At 41.0% G+C, this 21,078-nt stretch overlaps 2 protein-coding genes across 2 annotated transcripts in view; one reads left to right on the top strand and one right to left on the bottom strand.

Annotated features, from left to right (window-relative positions):
* The window catches only part of RPGR (retinitis pigmentosa GTPase regulator), a 47,549-nt gene extending 35,270 nt beyond the window's left edge, over nt 1-12,279 (bottom strand). Inside the window, 4 exon segments of the mRNA XM_054385072.1 lie at nt 918-980; nt 3,570-3,662; nt 10,291-10,416; nt 12,204-12,279. Coding sequence (XP_054241047.1) covers nt 918-980; nt 3,570-3,662; nt 10,291-10,416; nt 12,204-12,279 — 358 coding nt within the window.
* A 4,490-nt stretch (nt 12,280-16,769) lies between these two features.
* Nucleotides 16,770-21,078, top strand: part of OTC (ornithine transcarbamylase) — a 29,682-nt gene continuing 25,373 nt past the window's right edge. The window contains 4 exon segments of the mRNA XM_054389094.1: nt 16,770-16,851; nt 17,585-17,659; nt 18,359-18,525; nt 19,110-19,191. Of these exon segments, the coding sequence (XP_054245069.1) occupies nt 16,770-16,851; nt 17,585-17,659; nt 18,359-18,525; nt 19,110-19,191 (406 nt within the window).

Genomic DNA, 21,078 nt, shown 5'->3' with positions numbered 1-21,078 from the left:
ATATTTCTAATTTTAGTATGTTTCACATCTAAAGTACTCATATATGATGAAAAAGATAAGGACCATTAGTAACACAAATGTGATAAGCAACTGACATACAATTTATAAATGGTCCCTGCTATATAAATGGCCACAAATTATCCAGCCAGCCACTAAAATTGACTAATATTTACCCTGTGCAGTCTTGCAACTCAACTGTTATGAAAATGTTCTGGTTTATTCTAACAGATCTTATTTACAGTGCTCAGGGTCTCCAGATATATAAACCTCCTAATAATCAAATAATCCTCTTTATAACATTACTGCAAGCTAAAGAATTGCAACCACAAAGATGGCTATTCCATTACATAAATTTCAGAAGCATGACAAGAATTTGCATCAATTCTCTGCCTACTGTCTCTCTAAAAATTTATTTTTCAGTTTAAATTTACAGTTTATTTATTTACAGCTTAATAAAGCAACTTGTCACTGAAACAGCAGACTGTTTTGTCTAACCAAAATGTGACAGAATTTGAACAGTTCAAAACATTCAGTTCTACTACATTTATACTCAAACATGTAACTTCACATTAATAAAGACAAATTACTTGTCAAAGGTAAATTTAAGTACAGATACATGAAAATTACTAATGAACCTTCACAGGGCTTAAATGAAATATTGAGACCTCGACCAGCAGCAAGAAAATCTTTTTCATCTGTCTGTTTCTAGCAAACTCTGGTATAATATTATTTTTAAAATTCACTGGCTCAGACTAAATCACAGAATCACACAATCAGTGAAAAAGATATAAAAACTTTAACAACTCCACTTTCATTTATTTTTCTTTCCTCAGCACTCCTGAGGTTTCCACTGTAATTTTGCATGAAAGGAAAGTAAGAAATTAATATTTATTATGTATATAATATAGGTTACATACCTGTGTAAACTAAAGTGTGGTTCCTTCCACAAACAGCAAGTTTTGTTTTTTCTGGTTTTAAAGCTATGAATAAAAGCCAAGGGGGAGGGAAAAGTTATAAACAAGGTGAGAGCTGGTTCGACAACAAAATTTTGGATGCTCTAGAGGGAGCTCTGATTTTTTTCATCTTTTTTCCAATAGAATGATTACAACATTCGTTGCCCATCTGAACCCAACACATAACTCAATCAATTAAAGCTAAACTTAAAAACTCTACAAATCTAAGTTCTGGCAGCTGCAGGCCCCAGTAGGAGCAGAAAACTGATGCAGACCTTAAAAACCTACAGCTGACACTCAAGTAAACTTGATGATGGCTACTTCATCCTAGTGCTACATTCCACAGAATTTACCCCATTTATGGTATATGCCTCAAAAAGCTGCAGGGCAAAATGCATATTTAAAGCTGTATTCAATTTTCATCAGCAGTGCTATTCTTGACTTTCTCTTATGCTTTTTGCACTGTCTTAAATCTTCAAAATCATACTGTTCTTTTGTCTTATTCATCCCCATCTTCCCTCACTATGCAAAGCTGTCTTTTTTGCTAGACTTTTGCTCTGCACTGCCCTCTCACTGATCACTAAACTCAGGTGCTAAGGACAGTCCTATCCGGACAGTGCCTAAAATTTTTGCATATAACATCTTGTCTCAATTTCAGCTCAACCACCACCCACCCATTGCATGTACTTACTGCAGTCTGAAAGACTGGGAATGCATGAGTCAACGGTGGGAAAGAGAGAATGCAGGGGGGCCTTTTCTCCCATTGCAAGTGCACTTCATTTCAGAAATACAGGCAAAATACCTCCTTGACTTTGCCATTCTCTCTCAAGTCACTAATCACTGCCAACAACTTACCTCCTCTTAGCTACATCCACATGCCCTATATGATGCTCTTAAAACAGCACTATTTTTACAAAATATATCTTTAATTGCCTTTCCACTGCCTTAGTCCACAACAAAACCAAGAACCATCCCTTTCACAAATCCTTTTTCAGTCTCTCCAAATCAACTTTCAATATGTTCATAACATTCAGATTAAAGTCTCTTCTACATTTTACCACGTTGCTGAAAAAAATCACGTAAGCATGATCTGTCTGTGGTCTATGACACAGACAGAAACATAAATTGTCCAAATTCAGGTTCCTGCCTATCTGACATCTACCATGACTACCAGGCCAGAACCATAATATTTCCAGTGTCAGCTTTTTCTTACAATCTTAATTTGCAGCTTTATATCCCAAAACTCTGCCTCCAGCTTCACAGATAATCTTAATCAGCTCTTCAGAAGCCTGTGCTACTTAACCTTTATCTCACATAGGCTAATCAATTTTATTTGATGAGCCATGCTACATTTACCATGTTGCTAGCAATTTTTCATAACCAATTTAATTAGTGTGTGGTCAAGTCCCAGATTATATTTGCTCAGAAAACATGCAGCCACAACTTGGTCCCATGCAGAAATTGTGTCCCTGCAACTCCACTTCCAAAGTCCAGTGATGATTGAAAACTAGTGAGAAAAGCTCCAGGACTTTCTCCTTCAGCCTACTGCCAAGAGAAGATACCCCCTTGTGACTTTTTTTTTTTCAGTGGATGTCAGGTTTGGTTTGAATTGATGTCATATTCTCTTCATCTTTATTCTCCATTGGAATTTGACAGTAAATCCAAAATATGGCACCCAATCCATTTAAGCTAAGGTAAGAACCAGTCTCTCATATAGCTGACAGAGGATGTGAACCTGAGAGTATCTGCACTCTTCCTCTGGAGTGAAATAAGGTAGAGGAGCAGATAAAGGGCAGTAGAACAAACTAAGTCAGGAAGAGTTTGAACAAGGAGGATAATTTGTTTTTAACAAAGTTAAAAGTTACCAGATCGATCTGCTGGCTGAAAGGATGGGGATAAACCTTTAATAGTGAAAAGAAACATGTTAATGGGACAGATCTGACTTGACTTAAGTATGGGGGTATGGAAAATATATTGACTTAGTTTTGTTTGACAAGGTAAAACCAGCTAGGAAAGAACAAGAAGACAGTGCAATGAAAACATTTTACAACACATATAAGAATATGGGCATTTGTTTTACTGCTTCATACAAATACATTAACATTTATGCCCCCCTCAGGCAATTCTTGTATTTGCTAAACATGTAGCAGTTCTTGTAGAAAGCTCCTGATACATTTTTTCATTATAAAGGTGGTAAGCCAAAAGTGATGCAAAGGTCACATAACACTGTTGCAGCTCTGATTTCTAGCATACAGACAACAGTGCAAACACTAACTATCTGATTAATGTCTTTGCAGTCACAATGAAGATGTAGTTTGTCTGAAAAGGTAAATATTTCACAAGATCAGAACCCTCAAAAAAAAAAAAAAAAAAAGAAGGGGGGGGCATTCTGTGTATCTGAAGTAATATCAGACACAAAAAGACTCAGAATCTGGAACTGATGGACAAGCAACCAGGAATCATTTTCAGCTACCTTTACGAGCTTGTGCAGTAATATGCTAGACATGATGAGTGAAGAAGGCAGAATCAGTTATTTTGGAACTACATCCTATAAATGTCCTTTTCACAAAGGTCTCATTTCAAAAAGACAAAGAAAAGAAGAAAAAATTAACAAACCTTTAACGCATGTTGGTTTGCTGACAGTGGTCTTTGATCCTAGTCCTAACTGGCCCCAGTTGTTGCTGCCGAACATGTAGAGCTTACCATTGCCTGAAAAAAATGCACAGTCAGAATCCATAAAGGAATCTGAATACCTCATTCAAGACAAGATGGTCATTCACACACGATGCTATTTACTACCTTCCTTCTTAAGATTTGAGATTAGGCAATTCAATACTTAAGTCATTGTGATTTTTCAATACAAAAGAAGTAACTGCATTGCTTTAAGAAATCCCCAGCCAGAAGGTGGCACAAACAGCTGAACATACTCTCACAATCACAGAATCGACCAGGTTGGAAGAGACCTCCAAGATATCATCAAGTCCAACCAATCACCCAACCCTAACTAATCAACTAGACCACTAAGTGCCTCATCCAGGCTTTTCTTAAACACCTCCAGGAACATCGACCCCACCACCACCCTGGGCAGCCCATTCCAACAGGCAATCTCTCTTTCTGTGAAGAGCTTCTTTCTAAGATCAAGCCTGAACTTCCCCCTGCACAGCTTGAAATTGTGTCCTCTTCCTTAAGTACAGCACAGATAAAGTGCTCCTCAGAGAAAAAAAAAAAAAACAAAACAAAACACAAAACAAAAAAAAGCTGTACTTTTGGACAGGCTCTGCAGTTCAGAAACTCAGTTCAGAAGGTACAGGATCTGTAAGCCTACTAACAGTATAACAGCACATTTAACTGAGCATCCACATATTTTACCCCAAAGACAGGCATGGATAATGCACCTATATAATTAATACAAACCCAGATCTGTAATGTTCAGCTTATTTGTGGATGGGGGTGGGGGGAGTGTGTGCTATTATTTTACTGCAAAATATCTTCTGCTTCTCACTGCTAAATGTCTGTTCAAATTATTTACAATTTTATACTTCTACAGGACAAGGGTTCTGATAAGTTTTCAAAAGTGTTCACCAACCCTGTTAATTTGTTACCTAACCCCATGATGCAGTCAACTATTGTAAACCTAAATGTAAACATAAGATTATAAATCTTCAACAGGAGCAATGCTACAATCATATTTCAGAAACTGGTATGATGTGTCCACGAGGTTTGATCACTACAAACAACAAACAGTTGTAACTCCAACCAACCAGTGGGTTTTGCAGAGGATGGTGTACGAACAGATGAAACTTTTGTCATCAGGCATACAAATTAGAAAGCCAAAACTCACTACTGATAATACCTTAAAATTAAATTAATTCCATTTTTGTAAACTATTACCTTTTGTAGAGCTGTGCAACTTGGGTGAAGTTCACACCCAGAGCTAAAACACTTCTCCAAACATAAATCTTTGCAAAATAGAAACCGATTTGTGGAAAAAAAATAAAAGAAAAAAGAATCCTTTTACGTCTGTTAAAAGGAGTTTATTTACTTTTGATGAAGGTCTGCAGAACTTTGTGAGTTAGACTCTGTCACAAGGCTGTCACAAAAATAAACTTTGTCACCCTAGCTATCAACAATTATCCCACGATGGCAACACGTAACAACAATGCCAAAACATTATGGCTATTTCTACTTCAGTAGTGTAGGCTCCCAGTGAAGATTGTGAATATGATTTATAAAGACTTTGAAATGTTTAAAATATATTAAAAATACTCTGTTAAAGAAAAAATGAAATCCATTTATTTTCTTACACATAACCACAGTTAAAAAAAAAAAACCAAAAACCACAAAACCAAACCAACAACACTTAACAATACCTAGTATCTAAAGTCTCAATCACGTTGTTAGATTTAACAATTTTTGAAACATGGGACTGTGGGTCAATATTACATCTTTTCAAGAAAGCTGGAAGGGAAGAAAGTTTAGAGAGCTCCAAAGCTTTAGCCTGGAGAAGAAGAGACCTCATTAATGTTTATAAATATGTGAAGGGTGAGTGTCAGGAGGACGGAGCCAGGCTCTGCTCAGTGATGTCCAATGATAGAACAAGAGGCAATGGGTGCAAGCAGGAGCACAGGAGGTTCTACGTCAACATAAGGAGAAGCTTTTTCACTGGGAGGGTGACAAAACACTGGAACAGGCTGCCCAGAGAGGTTGTGGAGTCTCCTTCTCTGGAGACATTCAAAACCCACCTGGATGCATTCCTAGGCGAGCTATTCTAGGTGATCCTGCTCTGGTAGGGGGTTGGACTGGATGATCTTTCAAGGTCCCTTCAACCCTAACATTCTGTGATTCTGTGATAGTCTGAGGTGTCAAGTCTATGCTCATGACGTTTTACTAATAGCATTTATACCACCATGGGAATTTTGATAATGCCACCATGTCAAAGCATGTGCAGAACTGTCTGTCACTGTATGTTACTGACAGTAACATACCTTAACAGAAATAACTTATTAGCAAATGGCAGGCTCTATCAGTATATGCTTCCTTCTATCCTTGGTTTGTATTTTGAATTGCCTTTTTAAGACAGTATTACTCCTGTGAGAGTGTGATGCCAAGCTGCTGTAATTCAGTTTAAGCACATTCTCTTTTATCCTTTCAAAATTCCAACAGGTCATGCTTTTCATCCTATAATCTGCTGTTTCTTACACCAGTCTTTAAATTCTCAGGCATTGCTTTCTATGCCGAAGAACTGAAGAGATGAGAATTTTTTTACATTCTTTTCCAACTGAGTGACAGCCTTGTATAATTTCAGGTTTCCAATACTTAGCAGCATAGCAGAAAATGAGAAAACTGGGAAGCAGGTAATTCAAACAACAAATGAAAACTAATAGGCACTACCTAAACAAATGCCTGTAATGAATCAATATTTCTGAGCCTGTATAGCAAATCAGGTTTTGGAACAGACATGATGTAATCTAATCTGGCTAGGAAAAGTGACAGAATTTTGTATGTTTTCAAAATTGCATACTGAACTATCTCCAGTCACCACTGCAGATCACTGAGGTGAGAACTAATTCAACAGCAGACAAATCGGCAAGGACCACATTTCCAGACTTGGTTTTTGCTTCCACTTTGGTGCTAACAGAGAGGGATTGTGGCCACCTGCCATCTGGAAGGCTGGCAGAAGACTGGTGGAGCAGGGCAAGATGATGACTCCAGGCACCAGCAGGGAAATAAGAGGATATAAAGAAAGGGACAACTCAGACTGTTTCAGTAATTAAAATATACTTCCAACAGCAGTTTCCACCTTCACCCTTATGCAAGACTGGAGTATTTCTCCAAAGTGTGTGTGCATTGCCTTCTCACCAGTAGATGTTTCACCATTAATTCAGGGCTACTAGGGAAGCCACAAGATGCTTTTTTATCTTGAGGAAAAGAGGGTTTGAGAGAGACATAAGGAAGAGAGTGTCTCCTAACCGGTACATCTCTCATAAGTAGCTGTTACCACAACTGTGATTCCCAGGAACTCCATCATGGGCTCCCACGGTTCACAAAGCACTGCTAAAGGCATTCATTCAGCAGCTGGGAAATACTAGCTAAAATCCTCAATATGTTTCATGTCAATAGCAGCCAGCCAAGCAGTCTTCCTACCTGTGTTTAAGGCTGTGTCTTACATATTCCCCAACCTCCCTGCTCTTGCTTTCTAAATTACATGAGTGCAGGAGGGAAATAAAATGGGGAGACAATGTACAGACTTAGAGCATTTGTTACAGGATTCTGTTGAGAAACTTTACTTGAAGAAAACATAAAAGGTAGTATTTTGGACAGAATACCATATGCCAAGCACCATAATTGCTTTTTGTTTCTTTGTACCGTGAATAAACTACGTTAACAGTTCATTTAAAATTCATATACAGTTCAGCCATACCTCAGCAAAATGGGAATGACATCAGTGTTGTTAAGGCAAGTCATTATATTCTCAAAATAAAAGCTTTATTGAGCAGTAAGAGCAGTCATGCTTAGGACATTAAGCATCACACAAACAAGAACAACACAGTAGGTCGTTCTCTCCTACACACATCAAAGATCAACACAAATGTGTGCTAATCTTTCTTGTTTTCCCCTTGTAGTTGATGCAAAAGATACTGTGGCACATTCTGATGACCTGCTGCTAGGCAGAAAGAATAGATGGAACCTGTTGACAAAACACCTGGAGAAATTCCAGCGTCTCTTTGGTATAAATTATTGAATGTTTAATGCCTTGCAAAACTCTAAATGATAAGCATACTATCTTGTTGCTTTTCCATGTGCACCTCTTTTCACTTCTATTTTTACACTTGATATTTCCTTCTTTCCTTCTGGCCTCTTGCATTGGGGACCTCAATTTTCTCCTGAGCTCTGAGTTCAGAAAATGTGCCTTCTGTCATCATCATTTCCCCCTTCTGAACAGGATCAGTCTCTTTGACCAAATGTGGGCAAGCTGCCTAGGATACTCTAATCAAAGTAAATAAAAAAGACAGCTGTTACCCTTAAGGATTTTGTAGAACAGAAAATTAATAGAAAGATATTGGGAGAAGAGTCTTTGAAATATCTTGAATCACTTCACGCCAGCCCCACCAGGATGAACAAATTGCTTTCCAAAGCCTCCAGTTATAGAAGATGCAGGGAGTGGACTGTCATTATTTTTTTGGCCAAAAAAATATAGAAATGGGGCATGAAATATTATTAAGTACATTACAAGTGATGCTTGCAGATATACTGCTCACAACTGTGCTAAAGAACTAAATGAGTCAACTGCTTAAGGAAAATTCATTTTAATGAAGATGTTGCTAAAGGTAGAGAACAAATGAATAAAGAAACACAGATGTCAATCCCAAACTCCAAAACTGAAGAAGAAATGTTTCTCTGACTAGCTCACCAGGCCAGCTCAAAGCTAGTAACTATCACTGGTCCTTCCTATTGCAACATATAGGCACAGTATGCAAATATATTGGACTCTAACTCCTGATTTAGAAAGGCAAAGAACAGAGTGTTTTAGATTCACTTTACACCTTTCTTCCTAAAAGTCACTTGGGAATATTGATGCTGTAACAAATGAAAGAAGTATTTGAAAATTTCTGAATATTTTGTTTGAATGCTAAATATTATTTTCTTCATTTGCCTTCAATCAAGATTCAGTGCTATATGCAGCTGTCTTCTGACCCTAACCAGCTTGAAGGAATGTTTTGTATCAGTTTGGGTGATTATTTTAGTTATGATTGTTGAGACATGTTAAGTGTAAAATCTATGTATTTATATAGGTTTGAATCTAACTCATATTCCCACTGCCCCCTACATACATAGGTCCCACTACCTCTTCCAGAGGGTGGAAAAAAAAAAAAGGAGGTGGGAATTTCGTGACCTGAAAATAAGGACTAAAAATACAGTGAAGCATGCATCAACACACCTGCTTGAGGTACTTTTCTTTCCTCAGTGATGTTTGTCTTCTATCCCTTCCAGGTCAAGTTCATCTGGATTTCAAGAAGCTTCTGGTTTCCCATAAGGTCTGTACCCTTCTCAGTAAAATCATTATTGGCATGCACTCCTGGAGCTTTTATTCCAGATGTTACAGCAGATCAAATTCACCAAGGGCTGTAATCCCACTGTATCATCCAACTCCATCTAACAGCAGAAATGTGAGGTGCACACAGGCACACGTGGATTTAAAGAACAAGTGATGGACAAAGGCTTTGTTTCCCCTATTTTTTTTTAATGACTCTTGCAGTTTCTCTGCCTTTGCTTGTCATTGATGACAATTCTACCCTCACTTTTGCTTCTACTTCACAATGTCCCCCCAAAAAAACTTTTGGCACCAAAGAAATTTTGTACTCATGCTTCCACGGTTCCTTCTCTTCAAAAGCTTTGAGAAAAATAAAGATCTCATTATCTAGAAGTTTCCCTGGTGACACATTTGCACACTGTAACAGCAAAGGTGAGCTAGAGATGTTTACAAAACATGCTGCATATATTGAAATAGGGTGGAGACAGCAGAGAAATGGTGCTGCATGCAAGCCTATGCAAGTTGACTTCTTCAAAAGCTTTGATACACCTAAGTGGCCACTGTGTTCAAGAGATACTACTTACTTGCATGACACAAACTTCAATTATTTCAGACTGCCTACTAAACACTCAGATTCACAAGAAACATTCAAGCTGAACAAACTCATGCTTTAAATCCTGTGTGATACATTGTTATTGTAGATTCCCTCATGACAGTTCTCAGTCCTGTGTTGTGAAAGGCTTCAGTGACTTCGCACTAGGTTCAAATGCATCTGACAGTTCCCACAGAACAGTCCTCCTCTCTACCTCTCCACAACCTCTTATGATCTCCTCTGATCAGGAGAGACTGAGGGAGCTGGGTTTCTTTAGTCTGGAGCAGACTGAGGGGAGACTTCATTAATATCTATAAATGTGTAAAGGGTGGGTGCCAAGAGGATGGAGCCAGGCTCTTCCATGATGCTCAATGACAGGACAAGGGGCAATGGGTGGAAGTTGAGGCATCGGAAGTTCCACAGAAACATGAGGAAAAACTTTTTCACTGTGAGGGTAACAGAACACTGGAGCAGGCTGCCCAGGGGAGTTGTGAAGTCTCCCTCTCCTGAGATACTCAAGCCCTGTCTGGATGTGTTCCTGTGTGATCTGGCATAGGCGATCCTGCTCTGGCAGAGGGATGATCTTTCAAGGTCCCTTCCAGCTCCTAACATTCTGTGATTCTGTGATTACCTCAGGATTTCAAACAAGAATAATCACTTTCCAAAATCCAAATGTATAACCTATTAGCACACACCCCACTTTCAATACTGACCTGTGACAATAGCAGTATGTTCATCTCCACATGATATAAGTACAGGCTTGTCATTTTTGAACCAGAACTTGCTAGGAACATCTTCTGCAAATTTGCTTTTTCCAAATGTGAAAATAGCACCTGATTCTAAAACACAAAACAGATAACGTCAATTTTGCTGAAAACAAATGTTGCCTCATACATGTTGAAATAGTCATTTCCTATTAATTCAACTGCCCATTTTTGTCTATTTTCTTCTTAAAAAAAAAAAAAAAAAGCAATGACTGAAGCATTTTCTTCTGTTCTGTTTCACCAAGACTACTTCGTTATCAGGCTCACTTTATAGTGATTCTGATTATTCTTAGCATCCATGAATTTGTAATAGAGTAGGTATTGGTGCTGATACACTGTGTTCTGAGGATACAATAATTTAAAGTACACTCATGTACATCATCACTCAAGCCTAACAAAGGGTTGATTCTTTTGGTTGTTTTATGTAGACACACCTACAATCACTGAACATAGAATGGCTTAGGTTGAAAGGGACTCTAACCTCCCTACCATGTGCAGGGACACCTCTCAACTAAATTCTGTTGCTCAAGGCTTCATCCAACCTGGTCTTAAACACCTCCTTGGGTAACCTATTCCAGAGTCTCAGCACCCTCATACTGAAGAGCTTCTTCCTAAGAACCAGTCTGAACCTACTCTCCCTCAGCTTAAAACCATTCCCCCTTGTCTAATCACTAGACATCCTTATGAAAAGTCCCTCTCCAGACTTCCTGTAGGGTTCCTTCAGGTGTTGGAAGGTCCCCCCAGAGTCTTCTCTTTTCTTCTCTAGGCTGAACAACCCCAGCTCCCTCAGCCCATTCTCATAGCATAGGTATTCCAGCCCTTGGAGCATCTAAAACCTCAGTTTTGCTTCAGGTTTTAATCTCCAGCCAGACAGCCATGCTGCAGTTGAACATGCTTATAGTGATCCTTTTGGTGCTTGTGACAAAGTAGAGCTCTCAGGTTAATTTTCCTTTCAGAAGCATTAATGTGAAAATATATAGATATATTCTTAATGCAACTAGAAGTAAAACAAACAAATCAATTCACGAACATCCTTCATATCTCGTTCATTTCACAACTGAAACCTATCCGTTTGGAAATGAAGTCCTACTAAACAAAGAACACAAGTGAGGTTTTTACCATTTTGGCACGGAGCAAATGTTTTAAAACTACCATAGAATCACAGAAAACATCCCCTTGGAAGAGACCTCAAAGATCACCCAGTCCAACCTTCAAACCAGCACTGAAGGATCAACAATAAACCATGTCCCTTAGCGCCAGGGCCACACGCTGCTTAAACACCTCCCGGGCTGCTGACTCGACCGCTGCCCTGGGCAGACCATTCCAATGTTTGAGAACCCTTCCAGTGAAAAATATTTCCTAGCACACAGCCTGAACTTCTCCTGGTGTGCTTGAAACCGTTTCCTCTAATCCTGTCGCCTGACACCAAGGAGAAGAGGCTGGCCCCCCTCCTCGCTCCAACTTCCCTTCAGGTAGTTGTAGAGAGCAATAAGGTCTCCTCTTAGCCTTTGGTCATAACTCGGACCAAACCCCATTTATTAACGGAAAAAACTTGGCTGTTTAAGCACCACTCTGCCACGCTGGTGACGACAGCAAGGTTGCCCCCATCTAGTCTCTGATGTCAGCGTACGTACTGCTTCCCAGACGCCGGAAGACTCCGGCCCCGCGTCGCGGGTCATTCGCATTCCAGGCCAGAAGGAGCCAGGGCGGCCACAAAGTGCAGAGAGGGGCGACCAGGCGGCGCGGGTGATAATGCCCAACCACGCTGGAGGAAGCGTGCACGAACCGCTACAAGCGGACGAGGGTCCCCCCACAACCCGGCCGGTAGCTCCGTCCTCGTGTGACGAACCGGCACCACTCACCGGGTACCGGCAGCTCGTCCTCCACGGCGAGCTCGGCCATGGCAGCTGGCGGCGGGCGGTCGCCCCCGCGCCCCATGCACGGCGGCGGCGGGCTGCCGGAAGTAAACACAGGCCCTGCTACGGGCAACGGCCATAAAGAGCGGCGCAGCGCCCGCTGAACAGCCCGCCCGCGGGAGGAAGCCCGGCCTGGAGGTCGGGCAGATGAGGAGTGCCCCCTGGCGGCCGGCGGTGGGGAGGCCACCACCGGGGGCGTGCTGTTCTGCCCCCCGCCATCTTAAAATTCTTCCAAGCCGGCGGCGTGGTGTTTGTGCTTGCCCGTGTACGCGGAGCGCAGACCAGCCACAGCTCTCTAGGCGAGGGCTCACGGGTGCTGAGAGGAGGGAAGAATCACTTTCCTTGAAACCGCCTTACAAGTCTTATCTCCAGCAGAGCTTTGCTTTCCTGGTGCCATGCCTATCTCCCTCGGCGGCATCATTTCTGTCTCTGTAGCCTGGCCCTGCCTCCAGCTCCTGAAGCAGTTGTCTCGCAGTGGGGCTCTAAGCTGAGCTCGCTGCCTAAACAGGCGGGACCCTGATACATCCTCTTGCTTTGCTGAGTGATTGGAGGGGCAGCCTTGCCTCAGCTGGGTGAACAGAACATAACTCGGGGGCTATTTTATCATCGCTGGGATTCTGCTGTCCTAAAAAGCAATTTCCTGTGTGTAATGGTCTCTCTTTCACAAAAATGTCTGTGTAAAGTCTTCTGATCAAGTCCATGAGAAGGCATTCAATCAGCCAGCCAGCCAGGGACCCTTAGGTGATGGCAGTTGTACAGATCTTAACTGGAGCAAGTCCAGGGACATGTAGGCTTTTAATCATATTTAATGTACATTTTCAAACACCCAGTGGAGCTTTTCTCTCTTCCCCCCCCCCCCCAAGAAAAAAAATCTAGGATTGTTTATGGATTTCCATTTTCTTGCTAGTCTAGTGTGTTTCAGCTCTGCCAAGTAAACTTGATGAAAGGAAAAGGTCTTCTTTTCAGGACGATGTACTGCAGTAAAAGCTGCAGCTGGCAGCCTGGACAACCAACTTAAGCCTTGTTTTATGCAGAGTGTGATCAATGGAGTTGGTGCATAAGATTAGGTAGTCATATAAGTACCCACAAGGGTGGCCATGTTTTCAAAAGGAAAAAGAAAGTGTTTGTAATTGTTGCCCTTCTACAAAGCAGGGATTTAATTTCTTCGATCCCAAACTTTCTGCCTGTTGTACTTTAACACCAGCAGGCAGCTAAGCATCACACACCTCCTCCCTCACTCTCCTCTGATGGGACTGGGGAGAGAATTGGAAAGGTGAAAGTGAGAAAACTCTTTGGGTTGAGATAAAGACAGTTTAATAGACAAACAAAAGCTGGGCACACCAGCAAAGTAAAACAAGGAATTCATTCATCATTTCCTATCAGCAGGCATGTATTCAACCATCTCCAGGACAGCAGGGCTCCGTTGTGTAATGGTTACTTGAAAAGACAAATGGCATGACTCCAAACATTCCCTTCTTCACCCAACTTTATGTGCTGTTATAGAAAGCTTCACCTAGCTTTGTATGACATCGTAGTGTGTAGGATATCTCTTAGGTCACTTGGGGTCAGCTGTCGCAGCAGTGGTCCTGTTGCTTCCCAACTTCTTGTGCATCCTACTCAAAGTGGTATGAGGTGCAGAACAGCTCTTGACTCTGTATGAGCACTGCTCAGCAATAACTAAAACATCCCTGTGTTATCAATACAGTTTTCATCACAAATCCAAAACGTAGCCCCATACTCAAAAATACGATGAAAGTTTACTCTATCCCAGCCAAAACCAGCACACTGCCTCAGCTGTTTCTCCTGTGTCTGGCATGAGGGGAATATTCAGCGGGAGCTGCTCAAAACTGAACAAATCTTGTGCCACCAAGTGATGTTTGAGATTGTAATTACCAGATACTGTGGTTGCCAAGAATATAAATGGGTTATTAAATGATTAGAAATATTAATGAGAAGAAGGTGACTGCAGCAGAGTTTTGGTTTCTATGACTGTGGGATCCTATTTGAGCATCAATATCTGGTTGGGAAAGATGGACCTCACCAAGTGGGACAAATGTATTTCTTCTGGCAGGATATCTGACCTGGCAAAGAGATCTTTGAAAAAAGAACAATGGGGAAAGGACTGACTCTGGAGCAGTGTCTGTGAGTGGCCAGATGCTGAGCTCCTAGAGGTCTTCCCTGGCCACCACTGAGTACAGATGGATGGTAAAGGTGGTATAGAGTGGGCATTTGGCTTTAGAAAACCACTGCAGGCAGAAGTGATGCTGGCAGGCACCACGTTGTCACATATGTCCAGGCAGACACATACCACTGGAAGATACAGCTTGTGTGTGCATGATGGGGTGCAGCAGGTTGTGAACTGCCCTTCCTCAGAGATGCCTCAGCTGCTGAAGCCTCACTCTGCAAGAGAGACACCAAAGTCAGGCCTTTCCTGAGGGTGATATGCCAGAGAATAGATGAACTGTGAAAGGACATTGATCTGCCAAGCTGTTTATTTAAGGTTGAAAGGAAGCAGCGTGGACACTCTTGGTGCACCATCCCCCAGACTCTGCTGTAAAAATGCCTTTCTTGCCTTTCCCAACCCTGATTGCTGCTTCCCTTCAAGAAAGGAGTTTTCAGGGGTGAGTATTCTGCCAGCTCAGAAAGCAGAGAAGCTTTATGTTCCTATTAAATGACTAGATCATTATCATTCCTTTATCCTAATCTACATTGCATTTACATGACATTATTCTCTCTTCACCAGTGTGCCTCAGCTCATGTATTGCTGTTACCCCATTTCCAAAACCAAGCCCTGGTACTGAAATACTGGAATACAGCAGTACACCAAACCAATTCAATCTTGATTTCAGCACTGAAGCATCTTATGGTCTTGAGACAAGTCAGTCAGTTTTTCACATGGTCACACATTGAGCCGTGGCTGCCTGGAGCACCTAGCAGGAACAAGGGGTGGTTTTGGGGTTCCATGCTGATAGATGCTGCTGTCATCCCAAATATAAGAGAAGTGCATTGCACCAACAGGAATGTCAGGATGTGTCCAGCTCTCCTCCTGTGCCTGATACTGCTGTTTGGTCACAGCAGCTTATGAGGGAATTGGTCCATGTGAGATCTGGGGTTGGGTGATCTGACAAAGGGGCACTGGCACTGTCCCCTCCCTGTGGGTCTGCAGGATGAGACTGGGGGCCTTGGAACCCCTACCATCTTTTCTCCTGGATACCACATGGTCACCATGATCTGGTCTTGAAGGCCATAGGAGATATTTGCCAGAGAAGGGAGAAACAGGGGGCCTGGTTTTCTTCTCTATGAGCAGTTCTGGCTATTTCATTCTCTTGCCATTCATTTCTGTTGGGTTTTCCTTTCTGTTCTGCCTGAAAAATGACAGAAGATGCATTTTCCAAGGCACCTCGGGGTTGAATTGGCATGAGGAGTCCTGAACAAATCCCACCAAAAGCTATCACTCTGCAAGACATTTTCATGGCAGCCTCTCCTTATGGGGAAGTCAAACTTTTTTTCTCTGTGTTTTAATTATATGATCCTCACATTGTAATTTCAACATATCACTTCTCTGACAGGTGTGCCATCACCTTGATTTAGACAAGTACACTTCTCTTTACCACTGAGGAGGAAATGAGAAAGTTATGGTCATATTTCAAAACTACCTGCAGTGTAGGTGGCATAAAATCTTATCTGACAATTATATTTGAAGGTAGAAATTTAAATAGAAATACTTTAGTACTTAGCAATTGACCAACATCAGATTATATGGTAAGCAATTTAACTTGTAAGGAGGCTTGCAGACTGTAATATTTAAGTTTCTGGGCCTCAATGAGAGAGATACCATAATACAGCTGAAAACACAGTGAAAACAAAATCCCAGGAAAATATACATTTTTCAGTGTAGTCTTTCTCTGTCCTTGCCAGGACCTTGAGGGTATTAATAAGCCTTGGTGGCCCTGCCCAGCCCCACACCTCTGGGTCTAGAACCCTCATTTTGGCTCAGCACCAGGCTGTCAGTCTCTGCCCAGGCTGTGCTAGGGCCAAGTCCCCATGATCCTGGTCCCATCCCTAAGGGAGCTGCCCCACTCATACTGCTCTGGCAAATCACAGAGTCAACCAGGTTGGAAAAGACCTCAGAGATCATCAAGTCCAACCTATGACCTAATACCTAACACCTCACAACAATCTTCTTTGACCTTTTTCTACTAGCACGTGCTCCTGTACAAATATTTAGCAGACATGAAATTGTTGTAAATGGTGTTGACACAGGTGTGATATGATGGGCCCACAGGGAAGAGCACAAACTGTGAGTGGTGCAGTGGGCCCTGTGAGAAATCTCTTTCTGTACAGTTTGACCAAGGAAGAGCTTCGGTGTTAGCCCCTGCCAGGACCAGCCCTGGCTGGGGTGACCAAAGCAGACTTTGGTTCTTGGTTTTTCCCTCATCTACACAGCAGCACAGCTCACTGATTCACAAGCCTTTGTCTGAGGGACTGAGAGAAGTCTAATGTGAGCAGAAAATGCTGTTTATCGTGAGGAGCTTCTTCAGCATTGCGAAACTATCAGGGACCAGCAAGCAGCTGCTGCTGCGACAGTTTTGGTAAGCTTATCCCTATTTTTGCATGGCATTCAGTGACGCTTTACCAGAAATCTGAAGACAAGAGCAGCTAAATCCCATGAAGGAGTGTTTCAGGTAAAGGTGCCTTCCCTCCCCCGTTTTAGTGCCCTTTTACCTCCCAAGGCAGCAAGCTCTGTGTCTTTTGGAGACTGGAGGATTTTCCCTTTTAACCTTTATGAAATGCTGTTCATTCTTTCTGTGAGATGTACCAGCAAAGTCAAGAAGGGATGCTTCCTCTTCAGGTCAGGATATGCTGCAGGTACTGTAATCTGTAAAGAACTATCTGAACAAAGTAGAGAAAATTCTTACATATTTTAGACAATTATCAAGGCCAGTACTGGGGAGGAATTCTTTCCCTGAAGCTGCAGTGTGAATCTCTGCAAGTAGACCTGGCTCTATGACTCGTCTCTCCCCAGTGCCTTCAGAAAATTACCTGTATGACAGTGTTCCAATAAGCTGCTTCTCATGCTTGTCACATCTCCAGAATCAGGCTGAAGTCAAAGACTTGGAATTTAATTCCACATCTTCCTATGTTTTCATGTTGGCATCAATAGCATTAATAGAAATCTCACATACACAGAAATCCTGACTTCGATAAATAATTTTTATTTATCATTTCTACACTGCATCAGATAAAAACCCAGATGTTTTCCAAGTGCTGTGATTTATTTGCTGCAGTTTCAAAGTGGTGGTAGTTTGTTGATGGATTTTGGATTCTCACTGATGGCCATTGGTGAGAACTTTCTCTGGTTAGCAGAGATGATAGAAAAGCAAGTTTGGAAAACAACTGCAGTAAAGTTCCATAAAGTCATCCAATTTATTAAGATCCCAAATGTATTTGTTATTTTTAGGGTATTTTTAACATAATATCATAATGTTGCCATAAGCTATCACCACTGTCTATGAGCATTACAGGCTAAGCATGCTGCAGTTGATAGTGCAGTTTAACCTAATATTTAACAGTCTGTGCTAACAGTCCAAAGTAATTGCTGTTCCTGCTCAGAAAGGAGTAAGCCAACTGCTTGACCTTGCAATTTTGCCTGTTACATTTTAACTTTGAAATGTTGCTTCATGCTCTTTCTCTGGAATGTATTTTTCAGCTTCAGACAATGTGGACAGTAGGGATGGGAAACTTGTTCCCAGAATGCCTCTTGTGTGGTAGGTGAAGGACCAGAGCATATGGCTGGAAGTTTTTTTACCTAGCTTTTTGCACTTAAGTTTATTAGGCAGAATGCAATCAAGCCATATGCATATCAGAAGGCAAGAGAAACTACATTTAATGTACATTTTAGAATACAATTTGAGACACTGTTACAGTGGTGACTGATACAGGGCATGGTGTCATCTCCTGTCTGTCTGACAAAGTTATTTAAACTTATTTACGCATTCCATCAAGCTGATCCAGCTGGGTCAAATGAGGGGAGTGGGAGAGATTTCAGCTGCTTGCTTGTTGGCTTTAGCATGAGCTGATGTGGTGTTGAATGACAGCAGGCATGTATTTTTTGCTCTTTTAACACAGGTATGGGCCACCAGCTCAAATGAATGTTCAGCTGAAAGGTCATGACCTCCTTACTCTACAGAATTACACAACGGATGAGCTGAGGTATTTGCTTTGGATGGCCTCAGATTTGAAACAAAGAATAAAGCACAAAGGAGAGGTAAAACACTTCAACTGTCATCTAGGCCACTCAGATGTTGAAATAAATACTGTTCTGAAGAGTATTGGGAGTGAGTTGTTCAGCTGTCTTGTCCTAAACAACATCACCTGAGCTCTCAAATGCTGTAAATCATGCGCTACAAATGAAAAAAGCCTTCCTGGGAAGTGTTCAGAGATATTCTTTAAATACTTCAGAGAACTTCACAAGTGAAAAGGTTAAACAGCTTTGCTCAGCCAACTCTCTGTTGTCGGCTAACCCCATCCATCGACACAGGGTATAAATGCAGCACGAAATGTAGGAAATTTAATCCCATCCCCCTGCATGGGATTAAATTAGTCCCAGAGTTCTCCTTAATGCTAGCTCAAATTGAGTTTCAAAATGCAGTTGCATTTTGCCCCTAGACTTACTTTCTCTTCCTTTAACCTTTCCACTGCTAATAAACTCCTTGAAGGGCAGAAGAGCAAAGCTGCAGTTAAAAAGCTACCTGCATTACTTTTCTAATGCTAAATTAAAATGTGGAAGCACTTCACACTGTCGTGTATAATGACTATGCAATTGAAATGCTTTCAATTTTCATGTTCCAGTATTTGCCTTTGATGCAAGGAAAGTCTTTGGCCATGATTTTTGAGAAGAGAAGCACAAGGACAAGATTGTCTGCAGAAACAGGTAAGTCTGGGCAATGGCACAGTTGGATTTTATATGAAATGGCATGCTGTGTAAAACCCATAATTTTGCAGGTAGGAATTTCTACTGAGGAGAAAACCAACATTTGAAAGCAAAAACCAGGAAAGAATGGTAGCTAATTGTGTTTCACCTTGCCTGTTATTCTCACAAGCACCTCTCCTTGATCACTGAAATTTCACCAGATTGTTCCAAAGCATGATAGTTCAGAATTAAAGTAATGGGAAGAAGTGATGATTTCTATTGTAAGCTCCTAGTTGTACTGGCAAGATGCACATTTCTTAACATCTATTTTAGTAAGCATCACAAATTTAATTCAGTGCAAGCTCTAATAAGTATCTTTCTAATGTATTATGCATTTCTGTTGTTACATTTCAGAGTATGTGTTTAGGCTGGGAATCATAGTAATGCCTTGTTATAAACTGAGGGGGGGAGGAAATTTAACATAATTACCTATAGGGGAATATAACTTAATGTAGACTCCAGGGTATTAGCCTAATAAGATCAGGCACTGGAACATTATTCTTCTAGAATACCATCCTGCAAACACTGAAATACATACATATCTTTATTTACATAGTAATTGTTCTGAAGTCAGTGAAACCACTGAAATAAATCATTAATGTGCTTGCATGTCAGTAAGGAATAACTTTGAATTGGTGATGCATCAATGAACAAGAAACTTGTCCTTCTCACCTTTGCATTGACCCAGCACCTCTTAGGCTGATTTCTTCCTAGTGAAGGGACAAGAAACTGGTTGAGTATTCGCATTTCTTTACCAGGTGTAAGAGAGAAGGTAAAAAATAATGGAAGGAAGAAGCACATATGTTAACTGCAAGCATTTCTGAATGTGCCTTTCTATCCACTGGTACAGCCATTTGCTTGCTTATTTTGTTGTTGCTTCCTGTTTTCTCCAGACAACAGGACTTATGAATGGGTTTCTCCTGTGCATTCCCTCTATGTGAAAACCACTTTCTTTTTAATTCTGGAGTTTTCAGTCCAGTGTCTAGTTGCCTGCCATACTGGTACACAGGCAGGTCATGATGCATGATCTGAAATTGTCATGATGCATGATCTGAAATTGTTTATTCTTCATGCTTCTGTATTCAGAGGGAAGCACTATTTAGTCCTTGCCTTTTGAAGGCTTATGGAAGGGGAAAGCTCAGGGAAGTTCAAATGAATTAATGTAAGGAGGGGAGTTAATGCACATAAATTCATCCAAGAGGAATTAAGCTCCAGTGAAATAAAACCAATTTATTTCTGAGTGAGAGCTTCCTCAAGGGAATTTAATGGAGTTTAACTTCTGTGCATTAACTTCACACCTTCACTTAATTGGTCTTAAGTCCCCTAAGCCTAAGACTTTATTTCAAAGGCAGACTCAGGCTTTTTCTTTCCATAAAAACTCTATACATCTTAGCTGCTTTTTAACATACATGACTGCTCTTTTGTAATTGCTAACTCAAAGTAAATGATGTAGGGTCACATGTGTTGCTTTTAGCCAAATAAGCTAACTTAATACAATTTTTCTAATGTCCAACAAAATTGGACATTGAAGTGAATTGGACTATTTCTTTGTAAAATACCTGAAGTGTCTCAAACAGCATTTTCCATGTGTTGTATGTTCAATACCTTGAAAGAGGACACTTGTTGGACAAAGTTCTGAGGATGAGAGTAATCTAAACAAACTGCACCTCTCAGGAGCAACAAGATGAAATTCAATGGGTTTCACTATAAAAGATCAGAGACTTGGAAAGCACTGATTACACAATCTGTATGCAGTGGCTAGGAGACTGTTGCCATGTATTAACACCATGGAAGTCTTCTCAGAAGTCCTGCCATCCCTATGACCATGAAGAACTGCTTATACCTATG

This window comes from Indicator indicator, chromosome 1, assembly GCF_027791375.1.
Source record: "Indicator indicator isolate 239-I01 chromosome 1, UM_Iind_1.1, whole genome shotgun sequence".
NCBI lineage: Eukaryota > Metazoa > Chordata > Aves > Piciformes > Indicatoridae > Indicator > Indicator indicator.
Note: the sequence above shows the minus strand (reverse complement) of the source record. Positions and strands in the feature narration are given on the sequence as shown.